The 20,907-nt window shown below is 40.5% G+C and overlaps 1 protein-coding gene and 1 long non-coding RNA gene across 6 annotated transcripts in view; one reads left to right on the top strand and one right to left on the bottom strand.

Annotated features, from left to right (window-relative positions):
* Window positions 1–1,647: 1,647 nt before the first annotated feature.
* Window positions 1,648–20,907, bottom strand: part of LOC101939513 (cytochrome P450 2U1) — a 29,180-nt gene continuing 9,920 nt past the window's right edge. The window contains exons 2-6 of one of the 4 annotated variants that reach the window (XR_010601280.1): window positions 17,035–17,670; window positions 13,800–13,961; window positions 11,804–12,022; window positions 11,079–11,331; window positions 1,648–9,422 (exon numbers count right to left, since the gene is read on the bottom strand). Coding sequence is in view for 2 of the 4 variants with exons in the window: in XM_065596196.1 (XP_065452268.1) it covers window positions 11,153–11,331; window positions 11,804–12,022; window positions 13,800–13,961; window positions 17,035–17,670 (1,196 nt within the window). In the remaining 2 variants the exon portion in view is untranslated. Of the gene's footprint in view, window positions 11,332–11,803; window positions 12,023–13,799; window positions 13,962–17,034; window positions 17,671–20,907 lie in introns of all 4 variants that reach the window. The other 3 variants (XR_010601281.1, XM_065596196.1, XM_042859944.2) reach the window with 3 other exon arrangements.
* The window catches only part of LOC135983585 (uncharacterized), a 52,028-nt gene continuing 35,990 nt past the window's right edge, over window positions 4,870–20,907 (top strand). Inside the window, exon 1 of one of the 2 annotated variants that reach the window (XR_010601285.1) lies at window positions 4,870–6,226. This is a non-coding gene — a long non-coding RNA (uncharacterized LOC135983585). The remainder of the gene's footprint in view (window positions 6,227–20,907) is intronic. The other variant, XR_010601284.1, reaches the window with a different exon arrangement.

Genomic DNA, 20,907 nt, shown 5'->3' with positions numbered 1-20,907 from the left:
GCAGTGCAGCGGCCCTAAAGGCATGAGCTTCTGCCATGCCACCCCCCGCAGATGATCACGAACCAGCCTTACTTCATAATAAACAGCAAAAGGCAAAATGTGTAAAAAAATAGGTAACATTTGCCCTATGCATCAAAATGCATGTCCCTTTTTCTTCTCTTTGGTGGATCTACAAGCCATGGCTGGCAGGAATGCTCATGCTAGAGATAAGGGTCAGTACAGCCAAGTCATCTTTCACTCTTATACGAGTTTAAAAAAAAAAGAAAATTGCATATAATGGAGGCCCTGATTTTGATTCTTAAAGGTTTTACTACCTTTATAAAGTGAATGAGGTGTTCTGAGGGAAGCTTAGTGCTTTCCACATTGCCATTACCGATTTTGATTCCTCAAAGGGTTAAAATAGCAACAAAAATCCCATGCATGTTCAAAACAGGCTGTGTGGTGGAATCTGCTACTGGTGGACTCAATGAAATAACTGCCTAAGATACATACACTAGCAAAGGTCAAATTTTATTGCATACAAAGGTATCATAACTGCTGTTACTGATTACAGTAATTCCTCACAGTGAGATGTATGCTATTACATAGAACAATCAGTAAGTTTAGGCTAGTAAGTTTTGTTGTTAGTTCTAATGGGCAGAAAAAAAAAATGGATCCCTTATTTAAGAGGTGATCCTTTCTTTGTAGGATGCTGAAGATTGAATTATGCCAGGCACCAAGCTCCATCCATTCCCACTGACTTTACTCAGACTTCAGGGCACTCAGGAAACAAGCTTTAAACATGATTATTTATAATCATTTAATTGGAATTTTCTTCTACACCATAATAGATCTCGGAGGCAGGTTTTGATACCATCAATTGAAGTAAAAGCTTAGGGCCTGAGTTACACATATAAATAGGGTACAGATTCAGGCCCTCAAAAGCTGATTGTATAATCCTATTTGACATGTTCAAAATAAATTGAACCATTTTTGCTTGTACATGACAAGCATTACCCAAATGTTTGGTGAGTTGAAAAGATTGTTAAACATTTGTAGGAAATACTGAGTTTGTGTAAGAAAGAGATACAAAACATTAAATTCACAGGAACACAGTTTAAAAAGAAAACAAAAAATATTTGGCATTTTGCATCTGTTCAAGGCAAGCAATAAATTTTACATTCCCTTTTACCCAGCTTTTTCCGTGATTGAGAAATCTGTTTTACCAGCAACTGCCCTGCCATGAGACCATTCTAAAGATTTTAGCTCAACCTCAGTGCTGGCACAAGCATACTCAACTCTACTGGCTTATCCCAGTGATTACATTAACTTTGGTATATAGGGGAATCTCACTTCTCCCTCTCTAATCTACTAAAGGACAGCCTGAGCAAGCACCAACTGCAGTACTGCCACCACCAAAGTGTTTATTTTTTAAAAAATATTATGATGGGTTACTCCCCATTCCGGGGTGCCACCTGAGGTATTGGGTACCAATGAGCTCACCTATTCCACCAGCCTGGGCTCCCTTACCTTGTCCTGCTGAGCGAGGCCATCAAGCCTCCTCCAAACACACTGTACAACATAAACAAATTGAAATTCGCCCTCTCCCTCAATGTGGAGAGAGATATACACTGTTCCACACACACACACAAATTCCACAAACTGGGATTAGCCAAAATAAAACAAGTTTATTAAGCGATCATAAGGGTTAGCAAATAGATCAAAGTAGAATACCTCAGTAAATAAACAAACAAAGGCCACAAACTGAGCTTAACACACTAGATAGGTAGGATATAAATTAGCAAATTCTCATGCTGAGTGATAACCAGGCTGGCAGACTCTTAAGGCACAAGTTGCCTTGGCTTTCTCACATTTTCACACACAGGCTAAAGATCCTTCCAGCCTGGGACCACCACTTCCCACAGTTCAGTCCTTGCCCCTTAGCTGTTTCCAGGTATGTTGTTGCAGGGAGACTGAGGTCCCCCTATGATGTCATTGTCCCCCCTTTTATATCTTCTTCCGATTTTCTGTGACCTGGGTCAAACAGTTCACATTGTGTAGTGCTATCTCTGAGAGTCTTCAACTGTACACAATTCCTGGGGTAAGCCTTGTGTGCATTTCCTCAATAAGTCATTAATATTGTTTGGCCTTTTTACTGTTGTACCTGAGAGGCTGCTTGTGGTGCTTTCAAACTCACAGCATGTTACAGTAACACACACATAGCCAAACTTCATAACTTCACATACAATGATAGCACATACAATCCAATGAGATATTAATGTCTAGCAGATCAAGACTTTTAGAATGACATCTCACAAGACATACTTGGTACAAAACACATCCTAATTACATGACAGTGGTGGATATTGGGATGTCAGGGTGTCACAAGTATACTGTGTTTTTATTTGCTTTCAAATGCTTGCTTGGGCAGCTTATTATTTTGGGGAAGTTCTACGGCTTATGATATAAAGGAGGTCAGACTAGATCCAATGGTCCCTTCTGGCCTTAGAATCTATGTAGTGTTTTGAATCTGTTGAGTTACACTTGGATCACACTTTCAGGCTTTTCTTCCCAACCATATGTATAATTTTTTTTTTTTTTTTAATTACAATCTGAATCACAAGAATGTAAGTGCTGGACTTTAAGAAAAACACCTAGTATTGAGAGAGAGACTCTATAAAATCCCACCAATTAGCAACATACTGTGACAAAGTTTATTTGAGCAATTCACTAAATTAAGTTGGTTCCTCAGAAGAAATTAAGTGCACTCATCTTTGGCATTTTGTGCTAAAAGATCACTACAACAAAAGCCGGTTTTGAGATACAGATGAGGTGCTTTGTTCCTTAGTAAACTTTATCTGATTGAAGATTATTCAGGACTATAGCTGAAAACAAGCTTCACCCAAACAGAAATTCTATTGCTCAGTATTCATCGATATGAACTGAACGCCTGCACTGAGCTCACCCAAGCTCTGCCGGAGGGAGATTTTACCAAACACTCAAATCCTATTCACATATGCAGAATAATATTAAGCAAAAGCAGCAAAGCTCCCTAGTCAGGACTCCCAGGAGCACAAGAGAAAAAGAAGATCCGCTTCTCTTCAGCCAGGTGGACCCCACAGTATTTTGTATGAAAGACGTGAGGAGGGGAGAGCTCTCCTATTAGGTTCAGTAGGAGAAACAGAACTGCTCTTACCTTATCTGATGCATGTCTTGATAATCTCTCTCCTGACTTTCCAAAATGCTGCTGCTGCAACCAAACATACACCCCCATCACTAACTTTCTACTCCTCTTCCATTTTAAATTAAAAAATCCTGTCTCCACAGGATCATCAAGTAACAGGGTGGGGCAGCCTACATGGCATCAATTAAAGTTATCTTCTATACTATACAGATTATTAGCTCTTTAGGGCAGGGCTCATCTTTTCATTCAGTGTTTGTACAATGCCTAATACAAGGTGGTCCTGGTTCATGACTAGGGCTTCTAGGTGCTACAGTAATACAAATAATAATATAAAATGATTATGATTTTGGTACAGACAAGGTTCCAATTCTTGGAGCTATTAAGGTGACACTCCCAGTTCCTATGTTCCCTACTCCAAAGTGTGGTGTTGTATAAACAGTAACAATAATAATCTTTAATATTCTTGCCATCAGGGCCAGCTCCAGCATTTCTGCCGCCCCAAGCCAAAAAAAAAAAAAAAAGCCGCGATCGCAATCGTGACTGGCGGCGGCAATTGAGGGGGGGGGAAGCTGCGATCGGCGGCGGCAGGTCCTTCGCTCCTAGAGGGAGTGAGGGACCTGCCGCCCCCGAATTGCCACACATGCCGCCCTTCTCCCTTGGCCACCCCAAGCACCTGCTTGTTAAGCTGGTGCCTGGAGCCAGCCCTGCTTGCCATGCTAAATGGGTAATTTGTCATATGGTCTGCTTGGCTTGAATGGTATCTGAAGTAGGCAATATAGCCCACTGGCATGTAAGTTACTTTAGCATACTGTGCCAGAGCGTGACCCTATTCAACTTGTTTGCTCTCATGAAGTTACTAATTTAGTTATATATTTACAAAGGCCATGTCTACATTATGGAGACTATAGTATCACAGCTTTCTCACTGTACATATCCTAGCATAATCCTGTAGTGGAGAGAGCCTACACTGATGGAAAAATTTTTCCTTTGTTTTAGGAACAGCACCTCCCTGAGCAACGATGGTAGTTAGGTTGACAAGCATAGATCCAGCTGTGTCTTGTTCATAAATTGTATAGTCAATTGCTTAATCACACTTTGGTTTATTATTTCATTATGAAATATATGGTCAAGAGACCATATAAAATAACCACTCAGTGAGATTTATTAATATGGTACAGGAAAAAGATTCTATACAACACCCGTCTCTGAGGAGCCGTCCAAGGCAGCGATGTTACAATCACCTTATACAGAAGGTGTGCTCCTCGAGTTACACTTTTCAGCTGCCATTATTTACATGATTTTACAAGTTACATTTCCCTACACGTAAAATCCAACTCAAATCCACCTATGCATCACTAAAATCCAACCCATCCATTTGTTCCAGTTCCCTAACTTCTTGTTCTGTTCCTTCCTTATCTTTGTTTTGGATACTACCATTCCAGGTACTTTTGCACGAAGGCACTTTCCTAGCTTTGTACTATGACAGAGAATGAACGTATCTCGACAAGTTTCCTAACTTTTTGCACCAAATGCTTACTTCAGCAAATGCAAAGTGTTATGGGGTACTTAGAATAAATTAACAGGATTCTGGTATAAGACAGTTTAGACTAGATCACTGTTATAATATTTATGCTTAATGCCTATTATTTTTTAATATATAATATTTTTATTTATTTATTTAGATGCTGGCTAGCATATATTCATCAACAGTTTACACTGAGATAAGTGCAGCATAACTATGGTGCTGCAGTACATGGATTTTTCACAGCTCTAAGTGCTATAGCTATACTGACCTAAATTTTAAGTCTAGACCAAGCCTAATTCTATTATATTTAAATCTTGTGTATGTAAACCCCCACAATTTTGCAGTAAGATAGTAGGTCATACAGGTAAAAATTAGGCCAAGTTAATCTTATAGTAGCTTTACTTTAATATTTCCAATGCTAACAGCAGTCAAAATTCCCCTAGGAGTACAGAGGGGAGCAAGTAATCCAATGTAAAATTATGAATATAAGTATCTGCAATTTACACTAGTTGTGAAGTAAGTTCAGCCTACAAAAGCAATGGGCTAGGGGCTTTTTACATCCCTCTATTCCACCCAAGCTCCCGCTGTGCCACCATTGATCCTGTTCCATTTCAAAAGACTCTCTGCAACACCCGTCCCCCATCTCTCATGCCAAGGTACCCCATTTTCTCCCAGGCCAGGGGCTCTGTGCACCCCTATTTCCCCCCCCCCATTCCTCTTTATTCCCCACTCCACCATTCTTCCTTTTTCAGGGTGTCAACATTTTTCTACTGGTTTGGAAGGATGGGCAGCACTAAAATGAGAGAGATTCTTATGCTGGCATGTATTAATGTCTAGCATCAAACAATTATAGAGGTGGTTGAAGCTGATAGCTCTGCTAACCAAACGTCGAGGCGCTACTATGAGTCTCCTAGTGAATAAAATGGAATGTGTAATAGCTTTGAAAAAGACATGATTAAAAATTAAACAAAAGATTACAGTGAAACTAATTCTCAAGTTGCATAACTGTAGGCACCATTTTTTGCATTCAGCAATAGATATATAGAGGGCACATTCAAGATTTATCAGTCACAAAAACAATTTAGGTCAATATTGCACAATCCAGTTCTCTCAGCTTACGTCTGTTACCAATTTACCTTTGCTCCACAGCAGAAGGGTATAAATTACACAAACAAGAGTAATTTACTTCCTCTGGGTCATGCAGTTTCTAGTCTCTCTCTCAGGAACTTGTAGAAGCCTTAATTTTATTTGCCAGGGATGAAAGGCCTTTGTGTCAGTTGCAGCAGCAACTAGTGTTTGGGCAGATGTGATAATGGTTACCCTTATCTAGTGTATGTATAGCAGCACGTCACATCATGCAGCATTGGATTCTATGTACGATCAGAAGCTAGAACTCTCAAGGGACTATTTGTAAAATAACAGTTTTCAGAAGTAATATGACATTTTACATACCAAATTTCTCTGCAGATCACTAGTTTAGAAGGCAGACTGCAGCAAGAGCACACGACAATCTATGTGCAATTCCATATAATCAATATGTAAGTACCTATTCCTATTATTTTATGTGTAATTTCTTTGGATTCTGCCAAAATTTTAAAGTGCTTACCCTCTACATAAGAGGATAAGTGTATGTACTTTGTATAATCAGTCAGTTGCATAGCCAGCATTATCATGGTGTTTGGGTAGGCACAGGGCTGGCTCCAGCATTTCTGCCGCCCCAAGCAAAAAAAAAAAAAAAAAAAAAAAAAAAAAAAAAAAAAAAAGCCGCGATCGGCGGCGGCAGTTCAGCGGCAGGTCCTTCGCTCGTAGAGGGAATGAGGGACCTGCCGCCCCCGAATTGCCGCAGGTGCCGCCCCTCTCCCTTGGCTGCCCCAAGCACCTGCTTGTTAAGCTGGTGCCTGGAGCCGGCCCTGGGTAAGCATTTAACAGAAGTCAGATAAAAAATTATCAGCATTTTATTGTAGCTTTGCAACTGACGATTTCTAGGATAAGGATTTTCAGACAAATTCCAGCTGTGCAGGAACCTCTTCACCTCAACCTCCTCTAAGGAGATTTCTTGTGTATGGTAAGAGGGGTAATTAGCAAAATTCATATAGCCAAGTCCAGATTGGTGAGCCAACGGGTAGTCTCAGAAATGGCTTGATACAAGCTAAAATACCACTGGCAAATGACTGAAGTGGGCACTGACTTACAGACTGGTCCCACAGTTTGCAACTGGGTTACATAGACACATTGTGCATTGTTTCATCTTCCAGAGACGAGAGAGTTGACAGCGTCTACCATGTGATGTTCTCAAACAGTTCAATGTGGACCACTGTTTTTGGGGTAGATTGAAGCCTAGAAGTTCTTTTCTAGAATCTGGTGTTTGAGACATTATCCCAAATTTTTTTCCAGTGGGCCTCAGTATTGAGTGAGGACAATTTAAGAGCTTTACCCATTCCCAAAAAGAATGGAGAGATTTCAGGCATGTCTTTGGAAGGTTCCAGAGGTCCTCATGAACTAGTAAGTTCAGGTTGGACATGGTTCACTTGTACTTACAAGGTGTGTGTGTGTGTGTGTGTGTCTCGGTCTCTCTCTCTCTCTCTGGATCTTGGATGAGAGTGTATGTGCCAGAGTAGGCAACCATTGAATGGGTGTTGATTTTCATGTGTGTTATAATTCTCATTGTAGTATTAAGCTGCCTGTCCAGATCGATGTGCAATATTTAGCAATCAAGAACACATGCTAGATGCACTGTTTGAAGTGTCCACATGTAGTGGCCCCCCATGTTGTGTCTACATGGTTTTTGGACAAAGCTAGTCTTCGCTTTTTGCATATCTTCTTCAGATGAACTTTAAAAGTCAAGCTTCTGTCCAAAGTTGCACCCAGGGACTTTGGATAGGGTTCATTTTGGACCTGTTGATCGCTGAAGGTCAGACTAAGTAGTTCCTTGGCAGCTTTGTTGTTTAGGAGAAAGGCAGTTACCAAGATTTTTGGAGGAGGCATTGGGGCCGAGTTTCCAATATTGAAAGTATTCTGCCATTATCTTGAGGTTGGTGAAGAGGATGTTGCCGATGATAGTGAGGCCTTTTGCCTTGTACCACAAGAGCAATGTCATCAGCATAAATGAATTTATGTGAAATTGTGTAACATATGTCACTAATATAGATGTTGAATAGTGAAAGAGCCAGCAGGGATCCTTGAGGTTAACCATCTTTGAGGATGCATGCTTTGCTGATCTGCCCTTTCAAAAGGCATGCAATATTTACAATGGCTGAACATTGTGGTCAGGAGTTGCACAGAGCTATGGTATTTGATGACCCTTGATACCTTGAGCCATAGCCAATCTCTTCATACCATGTCATAGGCAGTGGATAAATCTATTAGTGCTGTTCTGGGTTTTAGATTCTTCTGGAAGCCAGCCTCAATGTAACTATTAATGGCGAGAACCTGGTCACAGCAACTTTGTCCCAGTCTGAAACTGGCCTGTTCCTTTGGCAGGATGACCTCAAAGATAGGGGTGAGATGGGCCAGTAGAATCCGCTCCATTAACTTATAAGTTGTGGAGAGGAGCAATATTGGGTGATAACTGGCAGCATTATTTGGAGGTTTCCCATGTTTGAGGAGGCCAATGACTATTGCCTCATTCCAGCTTTTTGGAATCTTCCCTGTTTAAATACATAGCAGTAAATAGGTCTGCCAACCATACTTGTCCCTTTGGACCCAAATTGTTAAGGAAATCAGGGTAAAGGCCATCCTTGGCAGCAGGTTTTCCACTTTTGGAGGCCACGAGGGCCTTGTTTATTTCTTCTGCAGTATAAGGAGATGATAGCAGCAAAGTGGTAGGGCTGCGTCTGACATTTGAAAAGAGCTCTTTCCTCAATCTTCTGTCTAGTGAACTTGTCGGTTTTGATCTTGGAGTTACAGAGAAGGTGTGCGGCAACAGAATTGGCTGTAATTTTCACTAAGTCAGCAGCTCCAAGATTATGGAGGAATGCCCAGGCTTTGCAACTGAAATGAGTGAAGTCAAGATCCTCCACTGTCTCATTCAGTCTCTTCAGGCGAGCAGAGTTCATCTGGATCACCACTCTTCTCATGTTCTTTGAAGAATGCTTCTGTCTCCAGCTGCCAGCAAGAAATACAGACCTTGCGATATCTGTGAGGAATGCGTTTAATAAGAAGGTGAACAAAGCGGGTCAGTTTTCTGGGATTGGTTTGATATGGTGTCTCCAGTCTTCAACTTCTGCAGTATATGCAACCCAGTTTGCTTTGCAGAAATTCTTGCATGGTGCTGATTCAATCAATGGAACTCCAAAGCAGACATGCAGAATAATGTGCCATTGTTGGCTGCAAGGAAATTTCTAAGGACTGTTCCTGAAGCTTGCAGAGGAATACCAGAATTGTCTTTAATCAGAAAGCATAGGTAGAGATTGTGTTTAGTATTCCAGCTGGCCAAGTAAAAAGTCAATAGTTTTAGTGTCGGGAAAAAAAAAATGGACATTTGCAAACAAGGCCCAACCTGTGAGTTGCTAACCAGTTGCATCATTTCTACAAGAAAATGTCGTTCTCCTTAAGAACTCTTGAAAGATAGTCACGCTTAGCATGTGACAGACCTTCTAGAATTAAGTTGGTACACACGTGGAGCTGGTCCAACGGTTCTTCAATGCTGTCCCTGACAAGGACTCAAAGATTTCACATTGCTAAAACCATACCAGGAGATCAACAAATTGATGTCTCGTAGCCTTTTGACAACATCTGTTGTGTAAACAAACAACATGTAATGGGAGCATCACATGAAGGTTTTTGTTTTGCAAGAGAGTAAATATTTCAAAGCAGTAAATTTTTGGCAAAGTTAAATATACTACTACTAACACTGCTAGTACTGGTTCCAACTCAACTCTTTACTATCCTATAATGGTTTTAGGATGCTTGTTTGAAAAGACAAATTACAGCTCATTAAATTACAGTTTCTTATTTCTTCTTTTATAGTCCTATTGTATATACATTTTCCAGTTTTCTGTTCACTTTCACAGTCTGATGGTTGTTGGATCTGGGATTTTAATTTGGCTTATTAGTGTAGGTCTACACAGTCCATGGCAGCAAGCCTCTGAGCTCAGGTCGACAGACTTGGGCCCACATGGTGTCCCTAGCCTCTGAATGGTGTCCCTAGCCTCTGTTTGCCAGAAACTGGGAATGAGCGACAGGGGATGGATCACTTGATGATTACCTGTTCTGTTCATTCTTCTGAGGCACCTGGCACTGGCCACTGTTGGAAGACAGGACACTGGGCTAGATGGACCTTTGGTCTGACCCAGTAGGGCCATTCTTATGTTATTACCACACTACAAATAGCTGTGTAGACATTGCAGCTCAGGCTCTTCAACCTAGAGAGCGGGGGTATGCCAAGCCACAACTTAAAAGCTCTGTCCTCAGAGCTATTTCTAGCATAGTAGCGTGAGCTCAAGTCTGTCGACTCGGTCAGAAGCTTGCTCCTACTGGCTGTGTAGACGTACCCATAGAGAGCATGAGATAGGGCTCTTCTTGGAGTGTGAATTTGAATTTTCATGAAGTCCCAATACGCAGGAGTGTTCTGATCCAGGATCCAGTGAGGCATTTTGGTTTGGCCCCATCTATAAATTACAAGTCACTTAAATTAAAAAAATAAAAAATCCTCCCAGGTTACAGAAAGTGTCCTCTAGTCCAGCGATACTCAGACTTCAGTAGTTCAGGAGCCAAATTAGCGATCAACATTATCCAAAACAGCCACAGTAGTGTGAATTCATTGTTTCATTTACTATAGTACTATATATTCATATTTAAATAGTATGATAGAGAAATATATAGTTTATTATATATAGTTCTCACAGCAAAATGACTGACCAAGTATTATTTTATCACCTACAATTGGTTAATAACATAGTAAAAGCATCCTGATTGGTTAATAATTAAAATCACACTGTTTTAGTATCTAGTGCTGCAAAGAGCCACTTGCGAGCCTTAGTATCACTGTTCTTGTCATTTCTAACACTCTTCAGCAACATAGCATTTAGTCACCATGTTTCTTCATACAAACATACAAATCCCTTAAGTCATTTAATGCTTCCTCTAGTATTAGTTGATTACATCCTCCCTTTTGTCTGGTAAGTGTATACACAAAGCACTTTGAAAACATATTGACCAAAATGACACTTGATACTTGTAGAGCGTTGTGTGTTATTTTGGTCTTTTGTCCCAAAATTAATGGTAACAGATTGGGTAACTATCTTAAAAAAGGAATAAAAAGGTGAAGAACATCAAATTGGCTGACATGCTCTCATTTAGTCACTTTTGGAACTCAGCAGCTAACCTTGAGTTACTAGTTCATATTCAAGGAATGTTCACCAATCATTTTTATTGAATATGTTTTCATACCTTAGAAAGATAAAAATATAAAGCTGAATTTGCTAAGTGCAGTATCTCTTCATTTAGTCTTTTTTCAAGTTTCTTCATCTCTTCAAAGCAATTATATTGAATGGATATGGAGCTAAAGTTAGACCAAATCTTCCTTCCATGGCTGGTTTTGTAGCATTATCAGGATACAAAAAGGTGAAATTTTGCATGAGATTTACAAACATCAAGAACAGCTCCATTTTTGCCAGCTGCTCTCCCATGCACACACGTTTACCTAAAGAGAGGTTAGAAAGGTAAATATTATTGATCCTTATACTGTTGACTTATTCAAATACAGCCCTACAACCTTGTTCCAAGCAGAGAAGGACTCAGATCTGAACTTTTTAAAGTTGGGATTCAGAGTCTTGGTTTGGATTTCACTTGGTTTTATTGCTTAACATTAGAAGCACATACAGTCTTAACACTTTATGGCAGTAAAACCACTTCTATAGTATCACCTGATCCATCTTGGGGACACTACTGGGAGAAGGTTGCATTTATTTAAACAGGCAGCTGAGGTTGGTAGGAACTAAATTACTGTGTTTTGCAGGACACTCCCAAGAGGTTAAAAAAAAAAAAAAGCTTAAGTAATCAGTGTGCACCATACATGTTCAACTTTTATTCTATTTTCAACAATGAATATTATTTTCTATGACAAAATAAGAAAATGGCAAATGCCAAAGGCTTTTTGGAAGTGTAACTCTCACCCCAAACTTTAAACAAAAAAAGCCCATTCCAGCTGTATCTAGATATTTTACCAATTCCGAAAGGAATGAACATTTCTCTTTTGATTAGCTGGCCATTTTCATCCAGAAATCTTGTTGGTTGGAAGTCATCTGGTCTCTCCCATATATTTGGATCTCTGTGCACTGACCATAAGTTGGGCACAATCACACTGCCTTTAGGAATAGTATATCCCCGTAGCACTTCAAAACAAAAACAGAGACAGGAGATTTGATAGCTGTTAGGAGCAAACATGAGAGATTTCATGCTTAACAGAAGAGGGACTATAGTTATTAAACAATAGCTCAGATCCTCAGCTATGGACAAGGAACACCCACACATCTCAGGACAGAGGGTGAAAGTCTGGGTGCAAAGGTGGTCCTTGTGCTCCCCTGATTCTGGGCAGCCAGTATACTAAATTATGCTAATTGTCAGGGATCAACAGGGTGTGGGAAAGTCTCAGCCATGTTATGTTTTCAGAAAGTCTCACTCAATATACCAGCAGCAGACAGGAAGATTGAACAGAAGATGTTGTCCCACTAGAGGAACCCCTTACATTGGGATGATCCTCCCATAACTAATGCTGATAAAACTAGAATTCACTGGTGATACACTGCAAAGCAAACACTGCATGATGTATGCCAATCCCTTTAGTTTACTCAAATCATTTACCATTATCTAGAATAGCAGAGACATTTCAGATCTACTGTTGCAACCATTAAGCTGACCCAAAAAGTTTCACAGGAACACAGACAGGACCAGGCCTAGACTGCCAGCATTTTGAACACAGGACTTTCTCAAAGTGTATTCCATTTCAACAATATTCCCCTGCCCACAAAAATCTATCCGTTCCAAAACCTTGCCCTCTCCCCCATGTCCATTAATTCCATCTTCCCTTCCCCATCCTCACACACATAATTCTTCCCAATCTCTAGTCTAGTAAGTCTTGGCCTATCAGGTTTCCCCTTTCTAGTTCCTAGTAATTCACTAAGGCTCCCCTATCTGGCAGCTGTTTATCAGAGCTGGCAGGCCATCCTACAAACTCTGATTCCCAACCAGCAATTTGTCCTGCAGTCTGTCTGCAAGCTATTTGATTGGGTGGCGACGATGTCCCCTCTGATGTCCAGCTCAGTGGTCAGTTGGATTTGTGCTGGAGATGTCAGAGCTCCAGGCCAGAGCACCAAGTGTCAGCTCCTGAGAGGAAGGAGAGGGTCTGCCTGTAACAGCTACAGGAATCCCACTCAAAGCAGTAGTGGCTTGGCACCAGCTCTCCTCCTCCACATACACTGTTGTAGAGTCTAGCAGAAGGATGTAGTTCATCTCTCCATGACCTTGAAGCTCTGCGGGGGGATGAAAGGAGGGAATTCTCCTTTAAGCAGCTAGCATCACTGTAGCAGGTGTTGAACAATTTAAAGAAGGATATGCTTTTGGGTGGCTTGCAAGATGATTTTTTGCTACCTCCGACCCAGGTTAACCAATTCTTGTCTACCACTATCACATCCCTGGCAATAAGGACTAGCAACATGACTTTGGGAGAGGGTGAGATTATTGTTTTCTGTAGAAATAAAAACTAGCAGCACATTCCTTTGCAGCTTAGCAATCGGTTTACATCACGTTAATATTTTCAAGGCTCTTTGTGCCAGGAAAAGGGCTAGAGACTTTTTTGTTTTTGTAAAATGAAAGCTGAGATTCTCTTTACTATTCCCAAATGCTGGGTCTATCAACAAAGGCTCACGCAATTCCTGTTCATCAGCAGATAGGATTCTAATTATGAAATACAGTACTCGGGCATCTTAAATTAATCACTTTGCATTATCAGATAAACATTCCTAGCCCTTGTCTAAAGAGATGGCATTTTACACACTGAAGTTACATCTATACCTGCATAACTTCAATCTTCATAAAGTTCTCACCACCTGTCCCATCAGACATTTCAGCCACAAAATGTAAAACAAAACAAACAAACCTACAAACACTTACCAGCAGTTGCTGAGGCCATTCGAGGAACAGAAAGAGGAACAACCACAGTCATCCTCTGTACCTCCATGATGGTTGCCTCTGTGAAGGGCATATGAGCCTTGTCAGTGAGAGAAGGAGCTCTGTCACGCCCGGTGACCACTTCAATTTCTGCATGAACCTTTTCTATGCAAAAGAAGGAAGGAGTAAAGAGAAAGATGAAAACTAGGAGCAAAGGCACTGACACACTTTCAGATTTACATTACACTCCATCGTAATATAGTTGAAGAAAACTACACACTCTCTTTCCTCCTTGCCTCATCTCACCCAACCTACCAAAGAATAAATGAAAGCTGACTCTCTATTCTATCCTACCCTGTCATGTATATTAGGCCCAAAGTAATGGAGGAAGGCGAAAGCTCCTTCTTTCAACCTATTTTTATCATTTCATTGAGGGCTCATCATATAGTATTAAGTTCATTACAGCAGCATTCACTAGGTGCTTTCCACCCAGCTATGAAGATGGAGACCCTGCCCCAAAGAACTCTCAATCTAAAAAGACAAGCAAAAGATGAAGGGCAGGCCAGAGGGGAAAAATATCCAAACTGGGTTGTTTGTTTTTTAAGTAATAGCTAATATTAGTTATCCACAACTTCCCTGGAAACCCTGTGCCTGTAGTGGTTGTTCTGCTTGCCAGTTCTACCTTTCAGCATTAGACCTGCCACCTCCTCAACAGCGATTTAAGGTTAATTATCTGCTCAGTCAGCATAAGAAAAAGTTCTGTGTATTACCACAAAGGCAGGGAAAGGGATTCAGCAATTGTCACTTGCTAAACAGACATGTGCTGCCATCTATGGATTTGCGAAGGAAATTTCTGCTCAAATGAGGAACACAAAGTAAACAAACTTCTTTACAGTGATGACAGTGCGTTACCCATTTGCCTTTTTAAAATACCAGAGTTGCTTTTCTGTCTACATACACTAGGTCACCAAAGTGTTGTATCCCCATGATGCAGTCTGTAGGATCCTGCAGAGATTTGTGGGACTGTAATTAAACTACCTACATGCTTTGCTGTTTGCACTGCTGACTGCAAGGTGCAAGATTTCTTGACTTTTTAGCTAATAGCATATCTAGACTGCAACATTATCTTTGCTTAGTTAAAAAAAAAGCAGTAATTAAAAGTCCCTCAGATCCTGGACAAATATACTTATCTTTAACAGATAAGTTAGTCTTAAAGTCTATATCTGTTAGTCTTAAAGGTGCCACAGGACCCTCTGTTGCTTTTTACAGATTCAGACTAACACGGCTACCCCTCTGATACTTGATACTTATCTTTGGAATTCAGATAGGACTGGAGCCCAGTTAGTTTTGATCATGTATGTCTCTCCTTTCTCTCTCTCCCTCCTCCCCCATGCCTCTCCCTCTTTAGCGCCCACACGAGCTAAAAGTGGGGCTGCTTCTTCCAGCAAATAGCGAGACCAACTATTTCTTCCCACCTTGCCTCCCTTCTAGCCCAGCTTCTTCCTTGGCAGGAAGAGTTTGCCCCCAGCAAGTGCTTCTTCTGTGAACTGCCTGACCACTTCCTCATAAGAGCTGAAGAAGCCTCATGGCCAGGAACAAGAGGTGGCACAACAAGACTCCCAGGCAGGCCACATGAAAGCAGAGAAAAATATTATGATGTATAAAGTATGGGATGGCAGATCACACTGGTAAGGAGATAGTGCTGTTATATAAATCAATGTTTCACACTCCCCTGGAATACTACGCTCAGTTCTGGCCACCTCATCTCAAAACAGCAGAAAAAGATGGGGTTAAAAGACAAGTGACAAAAATGGTTCAAATCAACAGCAAAAAAAAGAGAAAAATTACTAGCATGTGTAAGTGGAGAAAGAGGCTAAAGACACGAAACTCACAAACACCTTCTAAACCCCAACCCATGAAGTGGATTTTAGAATGTTTTTCATTCATATTATTGCTCTGTTAGCCAAAGTGGTAAAAATACTCCAACTCTAAAGTTGGGTGAGGAAATATCTTTTATTGGACAGATTTCTGTTGGTGAAAGAGAGACGCTTTCATGAGGCACTGCTGCTGATCCCGGTCGTACCCCTTCGCCTGCATTCCCTGAGCAATTTGCTTTCAGATGTTCACATTTCTACAGCTGGTTTGTAGCTGTGCCTGCACCGTCTTTTTTCCCCACAGGCTCAAGAGATCCAATATCTCCTGTTTACTCCAGGACAGAGCATGTCTAGAGAACGGCTAGATTTACTCACCAACTTCCAAGCTGGACAATCAGGAAAATGCATTTAAAAATTTTGTAGGGCTTTAAGGGGGCAATTTCCAGTCCCTGTGAGCCCTCGGCAGTGGAGTTCAGAATTGCGACCAGAGCAGTCAGTATTAGGCATTGTGGAACAGTTGCTGGAGGACTATTAAGGTCAGCATAGGTAACGCAATGGCTTGGGCGAGCCCCGGGCCATCCCATTTTTACTTTAAGAAATATGGTCACCCTAGAAAAGAGTTTGCCCCTAGGTGATACGGTGTTTGGCTGTTCCTGTTCCAATCTAACAACAGGCAATAAAATGGTGTTTTAAATTAGCACTGAGTGAACTCATTTGTCTCCAGAATGCTGAACTGCTGTCCTATTGTACAATCTTTGCCTGAAGAAGATTTATGATTGAGTTTGGAGAATAAACTATTACCTTGACCTTTTTAAAAGAGATTACTCTAGATTAGGAGGCACTGACAGAAGTGTTGTAGGCAGTACTTACTACAGCCACGTCACAGTGCCTCGTACTTGAAACCTTCTTTGTCTAGCAGCTCTGGACTGAAACCTCGGGCTGGAGCTCAGGCTCTGAAACCTAGAGGGGGGGTTCCCGGCCAAAACATCAATGTATCCAAGTTTGACATGTCAACTAGCTGCAATACGTGCCTTAGATACATATCTAGAAAATTTAGGTGGCAAATGCACAGTATGGCAGGGATTGCGTGGGCAACATTAATGCCATTGGGGTACTTATGTTTTTCGGGGGAGGGCTTGTATTTGATTTCATTACATATACAATAAAACTAGGATATTGAGGTGCTCTACTAAGTATTAGCCCTTTAAGTTACTTATACCTGTTTATAACTTTAATTTCAGATTAACACAATTTTGGGTTACTTGCCTGTCTGCCTTCCTGATAAAATACAGCACTATATAAAAACAACAACGCAGTCTTGTAGTCCAGTGTAGAGTAAATACGGTTAGAAAAGTCTCATTTACCTTGTACTTCTGGGTGGAGAGACATATAGAGCAGACACCAGAGCAGTGTGTTGGTAGTGGTGTCAGTACCTGCGATGAAGAGGTCACCAATGATAAAAAACAGGTAGTCTTCGTTAAAGCTGCTCTCACTGTTGCTCTTTCTCTCTTCTTCCACTTGGAGGAGATACATATCAATGAAGTCCCTGGGATTTTCTCTATTCAGGGTGTCCCTGTGTTGTGCAATTATTTTCTTTAGAAAAGCTGTGACATCAAACTCAATTTGTCTCAGTTCTCTGAAAGGGCCAAAGGGAAGATAATACAGCCAAGGACAAATGTTGACCAGAAATACATGGCTGTTTACACTTATCTCTAGCGCACGTGACATGAGACTTAGCATGGTCTTAAACTCAATGTCTTCATAGTCAAAGCGCCTGCCAAAGGCCATAGAACAGATAACATTGGACACAGAGTTGCTGATAATAGGAAAGGGGTTAAATGGATCCTTTCCATATCTTAGCATTTCTTCCTTCACATACTTCAGTTCTTCAATGATTTTGGGTTCCAGGCTATGCTTTCCTAATCCAAAATGACGAAGAGTTGAGTGAGAAAATTTCCTCTGTTGTCTCCATATGGGGCCATATGGTGCAAAAACGACACCTGGGGGGGCGGTGGGGGAGGGAAGGGAATTAAAAAAAATAAAATAAAAAAAGTGAATCCCAAACGGAGCAGCTATATTCTCAAGGTGACATATTTAATTCCCCCCCCCCCCAAAAAAGACACCTCAGAACCAGATCAGGAACTTTCCAAAAAGGAAGGAGAGTCATGTGATCAAGGCACAGAACTAGGAGCCAGAGAAAGATGACTCTGTTCCAGCTCTATCCAAGACTTTTTACATGGCCTTGGGCAACTCTGTATCTCAGTTTTCCAATCTGTAAATTGGATCCAATCTGTAAAATGGCTACCTCAACAGGCTTAATGTTTGAAATACATTTTGAGATCCTCAGTTCGAAGGCACTACAGAACTATTATTATTGCTTACCGCAGGGGTAGGCAACCTATGGCACGTGTGCCGAAGGCGGCACGCGAGCTGATTTTTAGTGGCACTCACACTGCCCGGGTCCTGGCCACCGGTCTGGGGGGCTCTGCATTTTAATTTCATTTTAAATTAAGCTTCTTAAACATTTTAAAGACCTTATTTACTTTACATACAACAATAGTTTAGTTATATATTATAGACTTATAGAAAGAGACCATCTAAAAACATTAAAATGTATTACTGGCACGCGAAACCTTAAAATTAGAGTGAATAAATGAAGACTCGGCACACCACTTCTGAAAGGTTGCTGACCCCTGGCTTACCGTCTTGTAAGCATTTCACAGGAATATCACGTTTTGGACATACGTTAGCAGTAACCCTTTAAACAAATGAACAAAAAAAAAGGAACCTCCTACACAAATGCCATGAGCAAGATGGAGATAACCAAATATTCAAACACAGTTTGTTCTGCACTGTGACATTACAGGACGACTCTCTCCATGATACACACTTCCCCCGTACTGTCTATGTTCATGCGACTCCCATGAAAGAGAAAATTCAAGTTGACCCCTACCTTTTTATGAAACAATTAGGCAACAGGATATAAAACCTACAGATAGACTGGGAAGTTGACTATATATTTAAAACTTCTGGGTAAAAATGCCCTTGGATTTGCATCAGTAGGGAGTTTTCAAAACTTCAGACACACATTCTCCATGGGTGTTTCGTATTATGAAATCTACCCCCGAGTCAATATTTTAAACTTTTCTGTTCATGGGCTTCTTTGGAGTCAACTATAAATATTAATTTACATGCAAATAGATACACCTTGTTGTATTTACAATAGTACTATAAATGTGTACAGTGTCTAACTATATAAACAAAACAAAAAGACAGCTAGCTACAGTGACTTACTCTGATCAGGTTTAGATGAATTTGGTTAACTTGGAAAAGTATTTTAAGCCATCAGAGCAAGAACCAATATTTTAGTGCCACTTATGGTGAACTCACATTATGTTTTCTTAGAAAGCAGCTTGTTTCACAAAAGCTACATGACAACCACATCTCACCATTAATGTTAAGTTTCAAAGATCTTTTTTAAAAAATTAATTGATTTGTGAAAGGCAGTTTGATAAGAGCTTAATGCCTAATCTAACATATGGCCAGATAACAGAACACAAGAGAGAAACTCAGTGACCCTTAGAAGTTGGTAACAGAAAGATATGTCTTCTTGATACTGGACAGGCATCCACATTTTGATAAAAGGACCTAATAATCAAAACATGAAAATGAGTTAACACTAAAATAAATCCAGAAAAGTTATTTAAGAGTGGGTATAATAATGTACAAAGGGTAGTATATGCTAAAGAGAATCAACTATTCAGGGTCAGGACAATCTAAGAGATATGGAAGGGCAAAATAAAGATTGGTATGTGGTCTTCATGATTAGATTTTTCTGACTGAATTATCTATTAAAGTGACTGTATTAGGCTGAAAAATCTGAATACATTGTTTAGTTCCAAAGGTCTTGAACAAAGTAAGTAGAATATTATGATCAGTCCTTGATTAAGAAGAAAGTCACTGTACTATACCAACTGAGTGAACAGGTATTGAAATGAAGCTCATTTTGTCTCCATATAAATATGCTTTGAAGGACAGCTTCTCAGCAATACATTTTCTGTACAGAACACTTTTTTGTTTTTGTTGGTTTTCTTAGCTTGTCAGATTACCCACCCCAGGGCAGTGTTTCTACATAGCAGCAGTAACATCAACTGGGACAAGTGAAAAATTAAGGCACATCTGATACTGAAATTGGCCAAGAACATATTAATCATTCCAGTGAAACAGAACACTTCTAACTTGGCCTAAAGCAAGTACTACAACGAAACCAAACCACAATTCAGCACAGCCTTTTCCTGCCTCCAGAAGGGGGAAGAGTAGTTTCAGGACATGAATACCATCCACAGGAGAAGACAGCCTCATCATCTTTTAAGGGAGCAAACTCCCTTCAATTTATGCATTAAAAGCTGAGCTGGCAAATTAAGACTGTCCCAATTTCACATTATAGTAGAACCTCAGAGTTAGGAACTGACCAGTCAACCATACATCTCATTTGGAACTGGAAGTACGCAATCAGTCAGCAGCACAAACAAACAAAAACATACTGTGTTAAACGTAAGCTACTAAAAAAAAAAAAAGGGAAAGCAGCATTTTTCTTCTGCATAGTAAAGTTTCAAAGCTGTATAAAGTCAATGTTCAGTTGTAAACTTTTGAAAGAACACCATAACATTTTCTTCAGAGTTATGAACAACCTCCATTCCCAAAGTGTTCATAACTCTGACATTCTACTGGAAAAGTCTTTTCAGACATGGTTCCACAGAGAAAACTGTCATATGAGATCATCAAAATCATGGAAATGCCAGCTCATTTGGGAGCACTGACAACTAGCTTACTATAGGTAGAAACTAACAGAGATGGAGAAATAGATTAAAAAGGAGAAAGAGCACTAGGTTAGAGCAACAACGGAGATCAGAGAAGAAACTTGAATCCATTGGCTGAGTGCCAGGTAACAATAAAGAGGAGTAATTGGGCACTTTTGTTTATTAACAGAATATCATTGAAAAAAGAAGCTAGGGAAAACAGCACTTGCTCTGTATATGAGCTGAGAGCCAAGTATACCCACAAATGGGTATATACAAGGAAGAACTTAAAGAAGCCATAAAAGTGCATCAAGCAATGAGAATGAGCCCAGGGCTTTGGAGTGGAGCCCAGAGCTGGAGCCCGGAGCAATGGAGCTGCAGGTTTTTGCCCGGAGCTGGAATGGAGCCGGAGCACAGAAAATCTTGACTGCTCCAGTT

This window comes from Chrysemys picta, chromosome 5 (assembly GCF_011386835.1).
Source record: "Chrysemys picta bellii isolate R12L10 chromosome 5, ASM1138683v2, whole genome shotgun sequence".
Classification (NCBI taxonomy): Eukaryota; Metazoa; Chordata; order Testudines; family Emydidae; genus Chrysemys; species Chrysemys picta.
Note: the sequence above shows the minus strand (reverse complement) of the source record. Positions and strands in the feature narration are given on the sequence as shown.